General features: G+C 38.0%; 2 protein-coding genes across 2 annotated transcripts in view; one reads left to right on the plus strand and one right to left on the minus strand.

The window, feature by feature from the left end:
* Positions 1–21,005, minus strand: part of LOC139935445 (serine/threonine-protein kinase Nek11-like) — a 25,309-nt gene continuing 4,304 nt past the window's right edge. The window contains exons 4-16 of the mRNA XM_071930060.1: positions 20,025–20,143; positions 16,740–16,931; positions 16,040–16,189; positions 15,121–15,199; positions 14,399–14,667; positions 13,004–13,109; positions 12,084–12,243; positions 11,162–11,230; positions 10,292–10,452; positions 8,873–9,148; positions 7,855–7,912; positions 7,069–7,150; positions 1–6,425 (exon numbers count right to left, since the gene is read on the minus strand). Coding sequence (XP_071786161.1) covers positions 6,212–6,425; positions 7,069–7,150; positions 7,855–7,912; positions 8,873–9,148; positions 10,292–10,452; positions 11,162–11,230; positions 12,084–12,243; positions 13,004–13,109; positions 14,399–14,667; positions 15,121–15,199; positions 16,040–16,189; positions 16,740–16,931; positions 20,025–20,143 — 1,935 coding nt within the window. The 3' untranslated portion in view covers positions 1–6,211. The remainder of the gene's footprint in view (positions 6,426–7,068; positions 7,151–7,854; positions 7,913–8,872; positions 9,149–10,291; positions 10,453–11,161; positions 11,231–12,083; positions 12,244–13,003; positions 13,110–14,398; positions 14,668–15,120; positions 15,200–16,039; positions 16,190–16,739; positions 16,932–20,024; positions 20,144–21,005) is intronic.
* Positions 18,704–21,005, plus strand: part of LOC139935446 (single-strand DNA endonuclease ASTE1-like) — an 11,828-nt gene continuing 9,526 nt past the window's right edge. Inside the window, exon 1 of the mRNA XM_071930063.1 lies at positions 18,704–19,044. The gene's annotated coding sequence lies outside the window, so the exon portion shown is untranslated. The remainder of the gene's footprint in view (positions 19,045–21,005) is intronic.

Raw genomic sequence — 21,005 nt, forward strand, 5'->3', positions numbered from 1 at the left:
AAGTAGCAAAACCATGTTTTCAGGTGGAAATTTGTAAATCTGTAGTTTTTTTATGAAGACCTGTACAGGATTTGTCAAAACCTACTAGTTGGCATGTCAGCGATTCAGACTGTTCAAACAAACTAAGTCGTATTTCCCAAACTTTCCCATGACCTTTTGACGTTCATTATTTGAAAAGTGGCCCAGGTCACAAAGGAGTTGAGGTGAACAGGAATCCCTTTTTTTTGTAACTCATAAATACTTGGTATAAGAACTCAAAACTAAACAAGGACAACAAACTTTTCAATTGTTGTAATCCTGATTACATAGCACTTTTATTTATTTTTTTACAAACATTCACAACATTCACAGCTGTGTCTGTGAGTAGGTTTTTCATAGTAATGTCATTCATATAAGTTTATAATAATACAAAACGGATGACCACCTTCATACTTAATTTGTTAATGTAAATTGCCTTGGTAAAGAGCTGGACAAAATTTGATGAATGGTCCAATACACTAAATAATTCCCATCAATTTTTGTCTTTGCCCCTCCTACCCCCCCCCCCCCCATGAAAGTGTCTTACGCCACTGATATCACCTCAATTCTGCTAAGCAATGTTTTCTATGCTTACCATATCAGGTTTGTAAAATTTTGTCCAGTGTTCAATGGAATGTTAGCTCAGTTATAAGCATGCTGTTAATGTAACTAACAAAATATGTTGAATCAGCTGTACAACAATGCTGAAGTGAACAATCCAAACCAACGATTTAAAGGCAGTGGACTCTATTGGTAATTGTCAAAGACTAGCCTTCACAGTTGGTGTATCTCAACATTATGCATAAAATGACAACCCTGTGAAAATTTGAGCTCAATCAGTCATCGAATTTGCGAAATAATAATGAAAGAAAAAACACCCTCGTCACGCAAAGTTGTGTGCGCTTAGATGGTTGATATCGAGACCTCAAGTTCAAAATATGAGGTCTCGAAGTCAAATTCGTGGAAAATTACTTTTTCTCAAAAACTATGGCACTTCAGAGGGAGCTGTTTCTCACAATCAACCTCTCCCCATTACTCGTCACCAAGAAAGGTTTTACATATATTCTAATAATTATTTGGAGTAATTACCAATAGTGTCTTTAAAGTAATTGGCCCAGTCTCATGAGGCTTTTAAGCAGTAATTGATGCTTAGTTTTCAATTTGCAAGAGGCCAGCCATTCAAAAATAATGATCATTCAAATTGTTTGTGCTACACAGCTCTATGAAATCAGGCCCTGTACTTGTACTAAATGTAATGAGTAATAAGACAATGTTGCTTGAAAGCGAGCGGCTTATGCTATGGCTATAGCTGCAGGCAGCAATAACATTATTGAATTGGTCTTGAGAGCGATCCTACTGTAGCCACAGCTTAACCCAGTTATTGACTCATTTCACATCTCGTTGAGCATTACATACACACCTATTCGGTATTAATTTGGTAATAAATTGGCATCATGCACGGAGGTGTGTTCCGCATCATTCAATGGTCAAAATTGTTCTGTTGTCTGGGGGAAAATGTTATGGGAAAAAAATTGATGGATATTTGCAAAGGGAACCAGTCAGAAGCAATTTATACAACATGATGTTTTGGCTGGTAACCTTATTCTTGTAAGCAGTATGACACTCTCGCTCTGCATAGCAAATCTATGTGTGTGAAATTGGGGTCTAGTATTTTTAGGCTGATGCACGTACCACCTTGTTTGATTGCATTGTCTACCACAACTCGAGTTTTTGAATGTAAACTCAAATCCAACTTCCCTCTGGACCTACATGTAATTTTCATTTTAGCTTGAAAAATAAAATAAATGATGTTGCCATTATCAAAAATTTGTTCTTATGTTATGTACAATTCTGTGCTTTTCAGAGCTATATGAAAACAAGCCTGGTGTGACCCCCAAAGTGTTGACCCTAAAATTGCGACTGATTTGACATGTTTTACGAAGAGCAATGTTGTTAAAGCAATATACATGTACATGTACGTCTTAGTTATACAATGTACTAGAATAATTGAACTATTGTAAACTTAATACTATGATACAAGTTAAGATGAAACACATAGAATGTTTGTTATTGCATGTCTAGCATTACTTACTTCTTAATGTTCCACAGATCTTTGTCTTCTTGCTTTCAATCATCTATACATTGGAGAATATTTTATTTTTCAAAAGTTTCTATACTTCATTTTTGTACATGTATGTCTAATCTTTCTGCTAATGTCACAAGAGCAGCTTTCAATAAAGAAATTTGTAACCTAAATTTTTTTCAGTTTTCCTGTGTTATTTCCAATCCTGTCTAGCGTACTATACATTCCCTCGGGGCAAAAGTGCAAAAAACTTACTTGTGTATTATACAAAATGAATTTATTATGAATACATGTATTGCTACATCAATTACAAATTGTACCATTTAATAAGTTTTAAGAGGCGGGGAAAATAATTTTTAACGATTTCAAAATATTCTGCAAAATGACATATTGCCTACCACAAATTCAGTTGCAATTTTTCTTGGATTATTTTGATTCTGATTTAGAAAAGCAAAAGTGATATCCCGAACCAAAGAGTTTCTCAAATGCACTACCTCTTCACGAAGATAGCCATACAATAATTTGCAACTACTCTCTGGTTTTGTTACAGTTAATCATAATAAACTGCAAACCAACAAATTTATATTGCAGTTTTATTAGTGAATTTAAAAAAACAATTGTAAAATACAGTATATATTTGTTACAAATGATTTTTGTTGTGACCACCAGCAGTCCAACGAAATGGGATCCAAGGGTTAACATTTCAAAACATAGATACTTCTGTGGAACAGGATTGAAGAAAAAACACCCCACTGTAAAATGGAAATAGTGGGATGTTTTTCACCCTCAGTATCGATCGGATAAGCCCCAGTAAATGGGAGACTTTCAGGGATACTGTATGTGGCAGAAGACCAGTGTGATGCCAATATAGGTACCAAAGTCTACCTTAAATGCTAAGATATTGATCTACAATGTAAATGATGAATACTACAAAATAAATGCCAATATGGACGGAAGATGCAGCTGCTGATGAAAGATAAGTCACTTAATAAAAAAAAGCATTCAAAGTCACTGAATCATTTATAGTTGAAGGGGGAAAGAAAACACTGTGGTGTAGTACTGTTGTTTCATGTTAATTAAGTAGTACATGTTGCAGAACCATTCTGTGGTATGTCACACTGTACAGACTGCAGTAACCATTCTGTGGTATGTCACACTGTACAGACTGCAGTAACCATTCTGTGGTATGTCACTGTACAGACTGCAGTAACCATTCTGTGGTATGTCACTGTACAGACTGCAGTAACCATTCTGTGGTATGTCACACTGTACAGACTGCAGAACCATTCTGTGGTATGTCGTACTGTACAGACTGCAGAACCATTCTGTGGTATGTCACACTGTACAGACTGCAGAACCATTCTGTGGTATGTCCGCTGTACAGACTGCAGAACCATTGAGTGAAGGCCTCATCTTAGAGGCCTGTTCCAATCTGGAGCACCAGGGGCCAATTTCATAAAAGCCTGCACGCATACACAACTTTCTCAGCACAGACAAATCTTGCTTTACAGATATTGGTTACCTGCCGAAATTCCATAAGGTCAACATTGCTGCAGCTGGTGCCCAACTCATGTTTTGCTTCGCAGTAGAATTTTCTAGCAGTATTTTCTGCTGAACAGCTTTATGAAATTGGGCCCTGGCCATATTGTACACACATAATACTTGAAACATGTACATGTACATGTATATATACTGTACATACACATATTATGCACACACAGTATGCAGCAGACAATAGGAAGTAGGCTTATGGTGAAGTGACACACTGTCATTTTGAAGCTGACCAATAAAAACGCAGAAGTTGAAAGCTAATAATATTACTGCAAGATTATCCACTATAATTAATGGGCCTGCAAGACCTGTCATAATCCTTGCGGTTAAAGAATGGAGACAAGTCTAGGGCCTTTTTTGAAACAGCGGCTTCGGTTTTGGATTCGGCTCAGGCTAGGCCCTACCGGTTGTTTTGACAATTGTGCATGCTTTGCGTGTACGCAGTCAGGGCTTCAGACGAGAGGACGTAGCCTCAGGCTGAATCCAAAGCTGAGGTTTGGAAAAGGGCCTTAGTTCAGAATATCTTACGAAACTAGATGGTTGCAGACTGACCAGGTAAATCGTTCCAAATTCTCCAACTGGGATAGAGAAAAACAATCTTGCCTCATTCAACTCAGTAGACTAATCCATTAGGCTCCCCGCCCACGACACAAGTGTGAGCAAGAACACATGAGCCTCTCCAATGCAATACTCTGTCGCGCGTGCCAAGTATATGCGCACGCATGTCGGCCCTTATTTGTTGGACCTTTGTTGCATTGTGATTGGTCAATAAGCAATGGAGCGGAGCCTAATGGATCAGTCTATAACAGAGTCACAAGAAAAATGTTGACACACTAACTAAAATTATACAAGTACTGTATGTGATTGGTTGCTTACTTGGTTTTCATCAGCTGAATTGTTTTTAGTAATATTTTATGTAGCAGCAGCTCCATGAAATTGGGCCCAGTCAACTAAACTTACATACATGTAGCAACTTACTGTGGTTATAAAAAAATCCTTCAACTTTCTTGAGTAACATCATCCTCAACAAGACAAAGGCACTTTGGATGCACATTAATAGACACTGTCATGGGGATAAGTGTTTGCGCTCTGGAAGAAACAGAGTTATGCAACACAATGTTTGAAAATAGCAAACTCAATACAAAAACGCCACCTGGGCAATCCATACTGTAATGATATGCTGAATGAATACTGTACAGTCATTAGTAAAAATTATTATTCCATCTTCTGATTAAACAATATCAACAAATGAATTATAACAAAAATACAATATTTACAGAGTCCATTATTTCTCATTTAAAAAAATAAGAAGCAGAATACATATTGTTCAATCTCAGCTTATCATAAATGTCACTTTTAGGACAAGGAAATAGTACTACACTATGTGAATCAACACTTAAACACATAGCTTTATGGCTGGTTCATACTCTATGAATACAAAGGCAATGCTAAAAGTTTAAAACTGATTTTTGTGTGAATATCTTCACGTGATTCACTTTTTATTTGTACAGCACAATTTGCTGCATTAATGGGTGCCTTCGATAAGCTTCCCTGGGTTGACCCCGGCCTGCCCGGGTGCGTTCAAATAGCTTTGACGTCATTTAAGGGGCTCACCTGGGTCAGCCCCCAGTGCCCTGCTTGTGGTGTGGGTCACTTCTTGGGGGCTGGCCCCAGGTGCATGATGTCACTACGAGAGCGGTGTGTGATCGTTCGATTAGCTCTTGTCAGACTCTCACCCATGTGAGCACCGCCGGGTCGAACGCACCCAAAGCATTTCCTTGAAAATACAAGCTTAATATTCACTTTGAATTAGTGGGAATGAATAGCTTTCAGATTATGTGCATCTTAACTGCATGGTCTTACTCCATGCTCTGTCGACCTCAACATTTAAACCAACAGCCTATATGTATATATATGAACAGTTTTAATTATTTGGCTTAGTCTTAGGCAGTGTGTAAATTAGTGTGTACAGCAACGGCTACGGCTGTTGCTAAGGACATCCTATACCTCAGTGCATGATGACACAGCCATCTACACCTCTAGCCCTAGTCTTGTGCTGAAAACACCGGCTTCAAAATGAATGATTTATCAAGTAATATTGGTTTACAATGTTTTTCCAGAGGAGATGAAAGACTTCACCAAACATCACTTATACCTGAAATATTTTATCTTCATGATTAATGCTATAAAGAGACAAATAAATGCAACATTCTTTAAGCGTTTTCCTTCACTGATGCAAGGATAATGTGCAAAATGAGAACCACACATTTAATGTAACATCGTGCAGTCTTTGAAATTACAAAACCAATCGGTGGGATTCAATTAATTTGTTTTCCCAACAGAAAATTTAAGACACCAAGCTGACAAACTCAAGGTAAAGTAGCCTCACTATCCTGCTGTTGAAAATACAGGGCAGAAATAAATGATCAAGTAACTGCAGTCCTCGATGATTACTTTACTCATAATGAGACACCAATGGGTCAACCATGAAACGATAGCCACAGCCAAAGGGAATTTCTTGCCATTCTGAATCCAGAGGGATTGCAAATAAGTACATTGTTATCTATCAAATGATGCCTGCTCTTCCAGAAATAACAGCTGATCGATCAGAAAACAGTCACTGGGGTTTTTGACGTACTTCTTTAATCCCTTCATAATCTCCCCTTCATCTAAAGTGGTATCTCCCATTGACCTCTTGTCACCAAATCTTGCTTGCTTGAGGAAGGAATAAGCACTCTTGAAGGACTCTCTGCCAATTTTACGTTCACACTCGCTGAAAAAGTATCAGTTAAGGAAATAAGTTCCAACAGTTTTGGGAGAAAAAATATTGTGATTTGAAAGTTGAAATTTTAGTTTGGTATTTATGACGCTCAAGTGCATTCGAAATGCAACTTCTTATTTAAAACAAACTCTACTAAACCTTGATTAAAAATGACATTCCATTCCCAGTCAGAGCGGGGTAAAAACCTCATTTCGACGCAAAGGTTAATTTCCTTTACTTTCATGCATACACAATTGGTCTTTTGCACGTGTCCCACCACTTGAATTTAAAAGACATAAAGCATCACTTGTGATTGTCAAAGTTCAGTATCCACACTTGGTGTGACTCCACACATACTGCTCATGAAGAAACTTGTGAAAGTTTGAGCTCAATCTGTCATCAGAGTCACAAGAAAATATTGAAAACCCCATCACTGTTTTTATTTAATTAAAAAAAAAAATGTTTCTTCATTTCTCATAAACTATTTCATGCACACGTTCCAAGTGAAGCTTTCTGTCATGACCATATGTTTATTGGGAAGGTACATGTATGTGTAAATCTGTGAACATTTATATTTTCATATGCACTCCTTTTAATGCAATTATATTTAAAGAAAAAGAAGGAAAAAAATTAAATCAAAGAAATCAAAGGATACGATCTGAGATTTTTAATCTTGGTCTCTCTCATAGCGGGTGAAAAAGCACTGAGTGTGTTGTCTTTTAAGGTTCCACCTTGATCTGTAAAAACAAAAGTATAAAAATTGTACAAATATAATTCTGTAATATTTTACCAGTAACATTAAGGGAATAAAAGATGCTGAAGAAGTATTACGTGGCGGTTTAAAACGGAAAGGATTGTTGTCACGTATCACAAACTTTTGGTAAGACCGAGTCACTAATCTTTTACTCCCACTCATGATGTATAATACCCTTTTTGTTAAAAAGCGTTAATAAAAAATTAAACTGAACAATTGAACTTGACTATTTTGCAAAAAATTGCACACGGTGTTTAACAGTTATGCATTATGTTTTATTATTGCCCACGTAGGCTTGTGTGCGAACTTGTGTCTTGCTATGAACACAGACTGCGCTTTACCCAACCGGTCTTTGGAAAGCAACTCCTAGGTCAACATGATCGTGTGCGTCTGAGCGTGTGCACATTACCGAGAACAATTGATTTACCTGGTGAGTCTAATGCCATCTAGCATCTCAAAAGTCCCCCATTAGGAGGACACTACTCGGTTTGCTTAAATCTGTCTGAATACACTCAAAACCAAAAAAATTACTCATGTAGTGTCCACCATATCTCAAAAAGGCTCAGCGGGATGGACATGTTGCTAAAAGTAGCCATCCTATTGGCTACAGCTTGTAAGTATTTGTATTATAACTGATGTGATTGGTCAATGCATTAATGGGTGGACCTGAATGATAAGTATATTTACCTCCTGTTGTCTTGTCTAGAGCATCTTGCATACATTCCATCAAGGCATCATATTCATCCTGTAACATCAACACAAAGTCACACTCAATCACCCCAAAAACACTAAATGTTTTTATTATTATTTTGTGTTTTACACTTTAACTGATGAGAGATAATCTAAATGCTAATTGCTTGGAATTCAAACCCTTGACCCAGGCATACTTCAGATCACTAAGACCCTGCAGCCGCTAGACTGCCAAGTGTACCCGTCGCAGACAGGCCCGTTTTAAGACTAGTCCCCCGTCTTCATCTATTAGGATACAGCCAGGCCATTGTTTTCAAAGCAAAATGGTTTAATTGCATAGACATATGTACATTACATGTACTGTATGTTATAACACACTTTGTAGTGTACATGTACATACTACAAGACTTGATACGTGTTTTTTAGATGGCATTTGAGATCAGATATCTTCTTTACAATCTCTTGTAGCCAATCCCTTAGAGACTGTCCAAATGTTGCAGCATTGTTAAGGACATACCGAGAAGACTAATTTGGGGGACCCTCTTTCTCTCCCACAAGTTATCGACATTTTTTCCATAATGTATGCACGATAATATTTCAATATCAACATTTAAAGGCAGTGGACACTATTGGTAATTACAAAAATATAGTTATTAGCATAAACCCTTTCTTGGTGACAAGTAATGGGGAGAGGTTGATGGTATAAAACATTGTGAGAAACGGCTCCCTCTGAAGTGACATAGTTTTCGAGAAAGAAGTAATTTTCCACGAATTTGATTTCGAGACCTCAGATTTAGAATTTGAGGTGTGACCAATTGAGCTCAAATTTTCACAGGTTTGTTTTTTTATGCATATGTTGAGATACCTTAAGTAAGTAAGTGAGAACACTGGTCTTTGACAATTACCAATAGTGTCCAGTGTCTTTAACATACATTTTAAAGTTTGTACAAGGTCTCCCACCCCTTCCCACTCAAACTCTTTATCAAAAATATTCATAAAAGAAAATCCTATTTACATCAATATCTTCATCAACTGAGTCGGACCCAGAGTCTTCAAAGTCTTCATGTTGAGAGTAGAATGTTTCAGCAGCCTCAGCATCAGCTGGAATGTTCTCCGCTACCCGAGCCAGGACTTTAGATGGTGATTGAGGGTCTGGTTGAGACTGATCTTTCCTGGGTGATGTTGGAGCCTTTTTAATGGTAGGTGACATTGGTGATTTGACTGGTTTGGACTGCGTTGATTTGATCGGGGCTGGCTTACCCTTGACTTGTTTGCTAGTTGGTGATTTGGTCTGTGAAAATACAATTGTTTGACAATTAAAGGAAGGCTCCCAGAAACATCAATCAACCTTGCACTAAGTCTAATCGAGTTAAGTTTGACAGTGCTTCTTACTGCATGCAAAATTACTGTAAGCAAAATATCGAAGCATACAGTAGCACAACAGTCATGCCTGTAAGCTTACCTCACAGGGCCAAATTTCATAAAGCCTGTAAGCACAAAAAAGGTGCTAAGCACAGAAAAGTATTGCTTAAGTACAGACTGATTTACATGATGTGCCTCCATATAATATCCGGGCCCTTATTTTTAATAAGGCTGTTAAGCTGGGGAAAATTCTTTGCGATGTAAACCTTATTGAATTTTGGCTGGTAAACTGTTTCTGCTGAACATGTGTTTTCAGTGCTTTGCAAGCTGTTGTGCTTAAAGGCTTTATTACATTGGGCCTTGGTCAATTTGCATTCTTTGCTTACAAAACTAGTGCTGAAATTTGCCACTTACTCTTTAATGGTAACCGACAAATGACCTGAGCTCTATTTCATAAAGAGCCAAGATTGATATTAAAGCCATTGACACTTTCGGTAAACATATTGTCCAAAGGCCCACACTTTGTGTATCACAACTTATATATAAAATAACAAAATTTAGGCTCAATCGGTCATCGAAGTTGGGAGAAAATAACGGGAAAACCCTTGTTTCTGCACGTTTTGCCGTGTCAGGACATGTGTTTAAAATAAATCCGTAATTCTCGACATCCAGAATTGATAATTGTTTTATTGTTTTCTCAAAAAGTAAAGCATTTCATGGAATAATATTTCAAGAGAAGTCTTTTACCATTACCTTCTGTGAACCCTGTAAGTTATTTGTAAATCTGTGAACTTTTTAAAAAAAATTCCTGTTCCGAAAGTGTATAATGGCTTTAAGATGCGTATCAGTCTGAATTGCTTAACAAAGTCACAATGCAACACCAAGAATGCCCAGTAGCTATAGGCAGATCAAACCTTATATTTAAGCAGCTATTATTATTATCAGGGGAATGGGACGAGTGGGAATGTGGACAAGCTTCTATTTTCAAAGCTTACCTTTTATAAACTTGATAACAGTAATAGCTCACCATAGGCTAAATAAAACACGCCTTCTATCCATTCTAAAGCCATACCTGTGCTGATGTGGGCTTGGCTTGAGCATTCTTGGTATTCAGTGGTTTCAGGCCTGGTGGTGTGGCAAGTGAAATATTGGGGTCGTCAAAGTTGATTTCCTTCTTGAGAGGGGTGATGGGGCGGTCGTCATTTGCAGATGGAGCTTTTAATGTGCTCATACCTGCACAAGAAAGAAACCCACACAGATTCAAATCTTTGAATAATACAAAAAGACTTCCTCTTGGGCAACTAAACATGTTTGTTGGAGTTCTTATATTAAGCTTGAGGAAGTTTGGATTAGTACAAAATAAATATCACATCCCAAACCCTGTTGGATCACAGTCCTACTTCATAGAGCTGTCCTTTATCGTCTCTGCCTTTAGATGGAGGCTTTTTATTAGTGGTAGCGGAGGATGATTTCTTTGAAATCTACTGATGAGTTTCTATGAATTCATCATTGCCCACAGCCATGACAGTTTCGTCTGACACTGCATTGGGCTTAGTATTAGCCATGCAAGAATAAATGATGTGATCGTTTTCAATTTGTTCCCCTCTTTTTCGACTTATTTCAACACCATTAAAAAAAAAAAGAGTTTCAAGATTGCCTTGACGGCACATACACCAGGCTTCTTATGAGGGTACAGAACATCTCATGGCCGGAGCACAGTCCGCTTTGCAGGTCACTGCTTTCGTGCCACAGACCAGGTCATTCCTGACGTGTTATATTAGAGACTGCCCTGCCCTAATGGAGGACCACTCAACTACATCGACGTGATCGGAGATACACGGAGGCTGAAATCATAAATGCAAGTAGCAAAGTCAGCCCAATCAACATTGGGGACTTTATAAGATCAACAAAATCCTTAATGATAGTGTGTTTAGGTACTAACCTTCTTCACTGTATGGATTGGGGGATCCTGCTGGTTTGATGGGTCTATCATCATATGCTGTGTAGGTAACTGTTTTAATAAACAAATAAACAAATATTGAAAGAAATTAATTTTAAAACAAAAAAGCAAATATTAAAGGCAGTGGACACTATTGGCAATTGTCAAAGACTAGCCTTCACAGTTGGTGTATCTCAACATATGCATAAAATAACAAACCTGTGAAAGTTTGAACTCAATCGGTCATCGAACTTGCGAGATAATAATGAAAGAAAAAAACACACTTGTCACACGAAGTTGTGTGCGTTTAGATGGTTGATTTCGAGACCTCAAGTTCTAAATCTGAGGTCTTGAAATCAAATTTATGGAAAATTACTTCTTTCTCGAAAACTATGGCACTCCAGAGGGAGCCGTTTCTCACAATGTTTTGTACCATCAACCTCTCCCCATTACTCGTCACCAAGAAAGGTTTTATGCTAAAAATTATTTTGAGTAATTACCAATAGTGTCCACTGCCTTTAAGGCCACAACTTGAACCGGGTTTGTGGACCTTTTAAAATCATCTTAGTTTTTATAACTATATTTCCTCCCAGTGCACAAAACAACCGTGATTACAAAGAATGGGAACAAATACTTTGAAGTGTCAAAGTATTCTGCCAGACCAAGACATTGTTCTGAATTTTGAAAAAGTTCATACACCAGCGAATTTACATGTTAGCACTTAAACAATCCAATTGAAAGCTCTGGTGGTCCAACAGAGCAGTCAACCTATGCCTGCTGGAATACTTTCCAAACAATCCAATTAGAACATTCCTACTGTTCTGACTTTTGAGACCTCCCTCGCACCAATGGCTCAACACAATACTGGTTTGAGTGTCAGTGTAAGTCAAGACACTATAAAGCAGATAATTCTACTCCTATGTACCTTCTCGGACTGTGCCCATATCTTCTCTCTCCCAGTGACCGATATCATCCATTTCCCTACCATCATCATAGTAAGTGTCCGGAGAAACTGCCGGGAGTCGACTACGAACTGTCCCCTCATTGTAAGATGGAGCCTCTTCATAAAATGTTGGGCGATGTTGCTGAAATCAAACACAAAGACAAAAATCCAATAGATGTTTACATGCAGACATCCATTACATACACATTTATTTAGTTTATTCTTCACTGCACTGTGAGATTAGTGCACTCCCCTTCCAAGTCCTATGAAAAAAGTCTTTGGATGCGAGTCCATCCACATCGTCTTACCATTTTGCATTCAGCAAGAAATTTTTGAGCAACTCTGGATTTTGGCATACAAGTAGAACAGCTGAAACTGTTTTGAGTAATAGCAGCTGAGTAAGCACCATTTAAATAAGAAGTACTGGATTACACAAAGGCCATAGCCTTTACTGCAGTGGCATAACCAGACATTTTCATTTAGGAGGGCAAGCGAGAGAAAAGACTCAATTTGGGGCTAATAAATGTATCGAACCAGACATTTTTCCTTTTCTTTTTCAATCTAATTTGGCATTGAGCAAGAGTTCTGGGGCCAAGAGACTATGAAACAGTGCACTCCAGTGTAGGTTTTTGGTATGTTTGACATGGTATGGGGGTAAACAAAACATCTGGGTATTTTTAACATTCAAGTTTGTCAAATAAAAGGCCGAAATGAAATTCCCATCGTGGAGTATGAAGTAAATTGAAATAGAAATTGAAATTAAAGTTATTAAAAAATCTGGTCCACAGTTCTGGCCATGTTTTGATTAGAATCAACTATACATCAAACATTCATCTGCAGTCATACTTGCTCAAAACTAAGAGTGTTAATCAAGACATCCCCAGACAACTGTTCCAGCCTACCTCTCCAGCACCACCTTGCCAAGCTGGTCGATTGTACGACCCCATAGTTCCCTTGATGACTTCTTTCCTCTGAATATTCTGAGCAAGGTTATTTCTTGCATGTTGACTGTCAAAGAAATTGCAGAAAATATTTTTAAAAATATCAAATTGTCTCTAAAAAGTCTCAAATTGTAGAAAGAAACTCACCAAACTAAAAGGTGTGCAACTCGAACCTTTAATACTTAAATTTATAAATACAATTTGTATGATTAGACCTGTTTCAAAGGTGTTTTATTACCTTTAGGTAAGATGCTATTTCAGCTTAAAGGATCCGGGTACTTTTTAAAAATGTCCACAGATTTACATTAAACTTACAGGGTTTGAAGATAATGATAGTGGAAAGCTTCCCTTCAAATATACTAACTAAGGTTGTGAAGTTTATGAAAAATGAGTAAAACAAGTCACAAAATGATTTTGGTCTCACAAGACCACAATTATTTTAGCATGTCAAATCCCCTTAACTAGTTATAATATTATACCAAAACCATAGCATAACTGGTTAATATGTTTTTACATGCTTAAACTGACACGAAAATTATAACTTTTACTCATTTCTCAAAAACTACAGCACCTCAGTAAGTAAAATTTCAAGGGAAGCTTTCTACTATCATAATCTTTAAACAGTGTACAAAAGTTAATTGTAAATCTGTGGACATTGTGTTTTTTGTCAGGAAAAAGTACATAATACCCTTTAAAGAAACCTTATCAACACACTGGCAACAAACTTGAACAAACATTGAAAACTAAGAGGAAAACCAAGACCACCAGATATGTTTGACTGCAAAGTCAAAGTTAAAAAACAATCTCTTATTGACCTATGGTCTGGTGGGTATTTCAAAGCCTGCACTGTGCTTCGGTCTGCCCCCAGAGGCCAGGGTCTATCCAGGACCGCTGGGATGGGCTATCTGCTCGGGAAGATTCTTGACCAGGAAGTATGTCATGCGTGCAGGGCATAACAGATTTTCTGGATATACCAATGAGCGTGCTTGACACATTTGCCCATCCCAGCGCCTTTGGTTAAGGCAAGGTGCTGGGGGCAACAAAGCACTGTGCATACACCCACGAAAGAAACTATGGTTACATTAAGATGAAAAATATTTTTTTCTGTCAAAACTTTAGTGTCAAGTCTTTAGAGCAATTTTTTTCTGAGCCTCACCTCAATCTCAGAGACTTAAGGCATGTTGAAATTAGCTACAACTATAGCTGCTGCTAAGGACGTCCTATACCTCAACGCAAAAATAAGTGGAAATCTAGATGTAGCTATAGCTGTAGCCGGATACAGCCTCATAATTAAAGGCAAACTAATAAAAAAGGTCCCCAGTCTATACCATAAGGTCTAGTACCCAGTTTTCTCACCTGAAAACTTGTGCTTTCTCATCAGCAAGTTGCATCTTCCTTATCCTCATCTTCTCCTTAGGAGTGAGGTGTTTGTAGGAATCTTGGACCGAGGATGGGCGCATGGATGTCTGAGGAGGAGGAGGCTGTTCCCGTAACGACACATCCTTCAAGTCCTCCAAGTGAGTCTTCTCTCGTAGGAGAGTGGCAAGCTCCTGCGTGTCTCTCTCGACAACTTCCCGGGTGTCGTCTCGATGTTCTTTCATCTCAGAGATCCTCTTCTTCATCTTCTGCTCGAGTTGATGACACAAAATAAATAAGGGTTGTGTATTTTGTATGTAGTTCAAGGAAAATATTAAAGAAAGGCATACCCTAATCAGAATCATTCAGTCATGCTAACTTGTTGACTTTGACAAGCTCTTTATAAACTAAACTCATGCAATACAAGGTTGGTATGGCAATGGGGTGCTAAATTCATACCTGTACCATCTGTGACTGGCATCGTGCTCACAGCGTAGCAGGCCCAATCTCATGGCATTTCTTAATGTTTCGGGAAAAAAAACATCAGGAGCGAAAAAGTCTTATTCCTTTTACTAAGCATACTTCTCTGCCACATTTTAGCACAGAAATTTTCCACTGAACCATGTGAACTATTAAGCAGAAATCAGTGATGTTAGTGCCCAAGGCAACAGTGTCATTTAGAAAATGAACTTGACAAAAGTGACTTCTATGTTTGGTTTTACCTCCATGTGTCTCAATACAAATGGTATCTTAGTCACTTCAGTTGCAGACGGTCTCTTGGCAGGGTCTCGATTCAGCATTCTACAAGAAATGAGAAACTCACAGAGTTAAAGTTAAGATTAAAGACACTGGATGGTAATTTTCAAGGACCAGTCTCCTCACTTGGTGTATCTCAACATCATTATAAAATAACAAACCTGTGAAAATTTGAGCTCAATTGATCAGCGAAGTTAGGAGATAATAATGAAGAAAAAAATATCGTTGTCGCACGAAGTTGTGTGCTTTCAGATGCTTGATTTCAAGACCTCAAAATCTAATTCTGAGGTTTCAAAATCAAATTTGTGGAAAATGTTTTCTTTCTCAAAAACTACATTTCTTCAGAGGGAGCCATTTCTCACAATGTTTTATACTATCAACCACTCCCCATTACACGTTAAGGTAAGGTTTTATGTTAATAATTAGTTTGAGTAATTACAAATAGTGTCCATTGCCTTTATGAGCTTACACACCAATGTCCCAAATCTTATTTCAGCTGAAGTTACCAAACAGTAAGTGTACCTTATTTTTACAATTAATAAATTTAATAGTTGTAAATTTGCATCGAGATAAAGATTATAAAACTCTTTGACCCCGATGCAAATCGATGCGGTACCCACTGCTAAAATATAGGATTTAAACTGCTTCTAGCTACCGAGCAATCTACATGGTCTAGTTGTTAAAACACTGCTCTAGAATTTCAAAGCTTATGGGTTCGAATCCCATCCCAGTAATATGCCTGGGTTTTTTGTTCACAGAGGAGCTTGGGAAAGTACTGAGTTTACAGTGCTAGCACACATCGATGTAATTAATAAATTCCAATGAAACGATTTTGTAAAAATTCTTTTGTTACCTGTTGGCACATTTCTTTCTATGTCTACTTACACATTCAATAGTTCTTGGATATTCTCGTTATATTTCTTTGGTATTTCTGGTGTCTTTCCTTCCACTATCTTGTACATAACTCCCATTAACGACTGGCCCTCGAATGCGTGTTGAAGGGAGCACAGTTCATAAAGTATACACGCTATGGACCTGCAATGGAGGAATGCATCAATCTTGTCAGAGACCAATGTTGTCCCAGTCAACAGGGACAGGTTGTAGACAGGTCTGGGGAGGAGGTATGTGTGAATAACAGACAGGGAAACTTAGCGGCTGTACAAACATCAAAAACAGATGAGCCCTTCACAAAAGTGCAGCCTGTTTTTAGATGTTTTTTTGTTATATCACATACATATATAATTCATGATTGAAAAATTCTCACTGATCCATTCAACATCACGTTTCCTATGCCATTTTTGCCCTAAAGCGCACATTGAATATTCACTTGCAGGTTAACAGTGCATGCGTAGTAGAGCATCACATATAGAACAGTCAAGCACAGGGTAAATATCTTATGTGTAATGGTCTCAGAGGAATGCGCTTTACAAGACAATCGTTGACTTTTCAAACAGGTGTACACGCAGGCATGAGGATTTCCTCTTTCAAATAGCTGTATGCCCAAAAGTCCATGAACAGAAATAGCCTGTCAGGGTTAACAAACATTAAAAATGATTGTAATTTGGTTCGGACATCTGAAGCTTACCAAACATCTGATTTGGAATTGTAGCCCTCATGTTTCAGCACCTCGGGGCTCATGTAGTACGGGGTACCAGTGAATGTGCTGGCCATGTCAGTGGTTCCCATTAACACCCTGGAGATTCCAAAGTCACCAATCTTAATCATGTTGTTCTTCAGGAAGATGTTTCTGGTTTTTAAGTCTCGATGTAAAACTCGCCTACACAAAAAGGAAAAGGAATTTTTGTAAGATTCAAAACAAATTAATATATCTCAAAGAAACAGAATTTGTTCTTTTACCCCTCATGATATACATGTGCTTGGGCTAGTTTAAGGGTTAGGGTTAGGTTAGAGTTAAGATTAGAAAAATATATTAGGCATCGCTCAGTGAGTGTTTTATTCATTTGTGATTTAAACGATGTCATGCAAAGTGCGTAATCGTTTTTTTTTCTTTTTTCTTGTGACCCAGATGGTCGACTGATCTCAAACTTCTACGGGTTTGTCAGTTTATGTGTAATTAGAGTGGATTACATAAACTGCTTACACTGCAAGCAACTGTTTTGTTAGCAAAACCTAAATGTTCCTGTAACCTTTTGCTTGGAGGTTATACAAATATCTGTTGAAATTTTGTTCTACACACAAGTTCCTTGCACACACTTACACCTTCACACACAAGACTATTTCTAAACCATTACCATAGCAACCACTTTTTTGTTTATACATTCTAGAGGGACTTGGGGTCATTGGGGTCAGGTCAGGAACATGGCCTTTTGACATTTGACCTGGGTGTAACTTATGACTAGAGTTGTATCCCATCAATCATAATAAAGCTGTCAAGACCTGGCAGCTTGTTAGAATGGTTTCATGCAGATGGGGGCAGAAATGTACACAAATGGAATGCGATACATGTATAGTTAAAGACATTGGACACTATTGAAATTGTCAAAGACCAGTCTCCTCACTTGGTGTATCCTAACATATGCATAAAAGGACAAACCTGTGAGAATTTGAGCTTGATCGGTCGTTGGAGTTGTGAGATAATTATGAATTAAAAAAACATGTTTGAATAAGGCTCATTTATGTACATGTACCACCTTAAAAGATTTCTTTTCTGAATTTTAATGGCAGCCTGAGTGCACCCTCATAACAAAATACTCTTATTTGTAGCGTATTGTGGCCAAGGGAATAAGAACACTAGTGTTCATCTCTGGTTTCTAATGAGCAGCTAGAGTGTGGGTTTGAGTTCAGGGGTCGATTTTTACAAAGAGTAACGACTCGTTTTATCTCGAGTTAGGATGAGTAACTCTTCCTAACTTAGGATTAATCTTATGGTCTGCATGCTACAGTGCAGGGTTGGGAATCGTCCTAAGTCCTAAGATTAGTCTTAAGTTAGGAAGAGCTTTGTGAAATAGACGGCTGGTCGTGGTACTTGTATCTTTGAGCCTGATACTTGACTACAGTTTCTTTGTGCTTTGGATGGAACATAAAAGCTGTACACTGTACAACTACATGTAGGATTGATAAAACTAAATAATGTTTGTTGTGTTGTCATTTAGCCTTTGATTAAGACTCTGCTAGGGTCGAAACGTCTTGACAATAACTATTTTTTGCATTTGTACCTTCGGTCCATTTGGTTGGTAAGTTGTTTGCAACAGCTAATTATATTTTTCTAAGTTGTTTGCAACAGTTAATTATATTTTCTAATAAAAGAACCCAAAACACTTATGAGTTGCCGGTTCACATAGCAAACATCTTTTTGACTCTTAAATTACACGCTTCCTCAATCTTGCGTGCTACAATGATAAACTTTACTTATGAGTCATCCTTGGTTTCATTTCCAGAAATATATCATTGTCACATAATTTCCAACCAACAAGCTTAATGTGATGTTGACATGTATAAAAACCACACAATGTTCCCAAGGTAATCCAGAAATGATACAGTATATCCGGCAAACATTAAGTGTAATGTAGGTGGAGCCAGATGAGAAATAGTAAAAAGGAAGTACACACATACACACATTACTCATGAACCAACCACTTAACATACAATGCACATAAACTTGGTATTATTTCACATAAATATGCTAATTCACCAGACAGATTGGTTGGTTGCTCATTAGACGAGAGGAAAACTACACACCAAGAGCAAATACGCCATTTTGCAACATGAACCATATTCAAAGTTGTTGCTGATTTCTGCAAAACTTGCACCATCGTGAACTGCAACATAAACATCCTGCACGTAAACTGATCCAACACAGTGCAGGCTTTTGATGCTTCAGAATTGTTCACCCACCTGAGTTCTGACCAGAGACTGATTTCTTATATCCGGTAAGTATGTCATTTGCTTAGTGTAGGAGTATCTTGCTTAGCGGAAACAGGTTACAGACCAGGGCCCAATTTTAGGACGCTGCTTAATGGTAAGCAAATTTTCGTGCTTACTGTAGCTGAAAAATTTGCTGAGGTACAAGCGTCTTTCACAGGTTAGCAGAAAAATTGGGCGGCTGTATTGTGCGTTTACCATGGATTTGCATTGTGACGTCATATACTTTTGAAGAGGGCAAGGTCATTTTCATTTTATAAAGGGTACTCTCAATGGAAAATCTTAAAGTCTTCGGGAAAGTTTTGAAGGGGCACTAAGACCAAACTTTGTGGCCTCCATATAATATCAGGCCTAAGGTTACCAGCCTAACTATCATGTACATGTAGTTCACATTGTTGCACAAGTGCCCCACTATTTTCTGCTAGCAGTTTTCGTAGAACTCTTGATGACAAATCAGCTTCTATCCTCGTACATGCCTTCGTTTTATCTCGTTTAGATATTGGAAATGTTCTTTTGTCCACTACTTCTAAACAAAATCTTAATAAACTCCAACATGCCGTGAATGTATTCAACTCCAACATGCCGTGAATTAGGCACTCTTTTGATCCTTTTCTTTGTATAAACTTCTTTGTTTCGGTTTCTTTTCCTCTCCAGCGCCTCGGATTAGTTTTCTAGATAGATGGCGCTATATAAATGCTATTATTATTAGCAAATAAATCAGGGCCCAGTTTCTTAGAGATGCTTAAGCACAAAAAATAGCTAAGCACAACAAATTTATGCTTACTAGAGTAATGTTACCAGGCACAGTACCGTGTCTTATGTACAATTTGTGACTGGTTTCCTGCTCATTTCTGCTAAGCAAACAATTATTAAGCAATATCGTCTGCTTAAGCATCTCTATGAAATTGGGCCCTGGATTTATGGGTTCTGCTAAAGCAGCCCTACAGTACATCTAGGTGACTTATAAAATGATAGGGGTTTAGCTCACCGACTATGCATATGTTGAACAGCGAGAGCGAGCTGGACAAACCAATCCATGATTAGATTCTGGTCAAACGACCGGCCGGATTTCTTGTAAGCTGTGATCTTATCATCCAGATCACCTCCCTGTAGTAGAACATAAAAATTGGCTAAGTCTGATCATTACCGAGTCTGAGATCTTGCATCAGATTTGTGTTACTTTGAAAGCTGCCAATGCTCTTTTTTACCTTGATGCATTGCAAAACAGCCAAACTAAAAATGTTGGTTTCTTATTTAAGATAGTTTCTGGGAAAAATTGAGGGAGTTTTTTCCATTTCAGTGTTTCCAAGGCATACTATGTATGGATGTGAATATAGCATGTCCTACAGTAGCCCTATATAGGACTCTTCCTCTGTACACAGATACAGAGTCCCAACTATTAAGGCCTGTTTCTGGGGCGGAAATTTGTTCAAAGCTTCGTAACTCAAATCTTACCTGCAACAAGCCACTAACTTCAACAGAATCACATTCTATGGCGGCATACATTTTTCTGCGGTGGGTTTTGGTCCTCATATATTCTTCACAAATCCGTCATTTTCGTGAAATAGTGCAGCTCCCAAAGTTAAAAAATTCCTGTTTTGATCGCTTTCTCACAGTAGTGTCTGTTGCCGTGCGTACGCATATACATTCGCGTGCAAGACGCATGATGCAAGATGCATGAGTTCTTGGTCACCATTATCTTGACTGCACAGCGTAAACACGCAAACGCAACCCAATATTTGCGCGTCGTGCGTCTTGCGTACACACGGCAGACTGTGAGAGTACGAACTTCTGAATTTCTTAACGTTGGGAGCTGCATTATTTCATGAGAATGACGATTTGTGAAGAATATATGACGATCAAAACCCACCGAAGAAAAACATTTGCTGCCATGGAGTGTGAATCTGTTGAAATTAGTGGCTTTTTGCAGGTAAGATTTGAGTTATGAAGCTGTGTAAGGCTGCCAGGG

The sequence above is a fragment of the Asterias amurensis genome, chromosome 3 (assembly GCF_032118995.1).
Source record: "Asterias amurensis chromosome 3, ASM3211899v1".
In the NCBI taxonomy this organism is placed as follows: domain Eukaryota; kingdom Metazoa; phylum Echinodermata; class Asteroidea; order Forcipulatida; family Asteriidae; genus Asterias; species Asterias amurensis.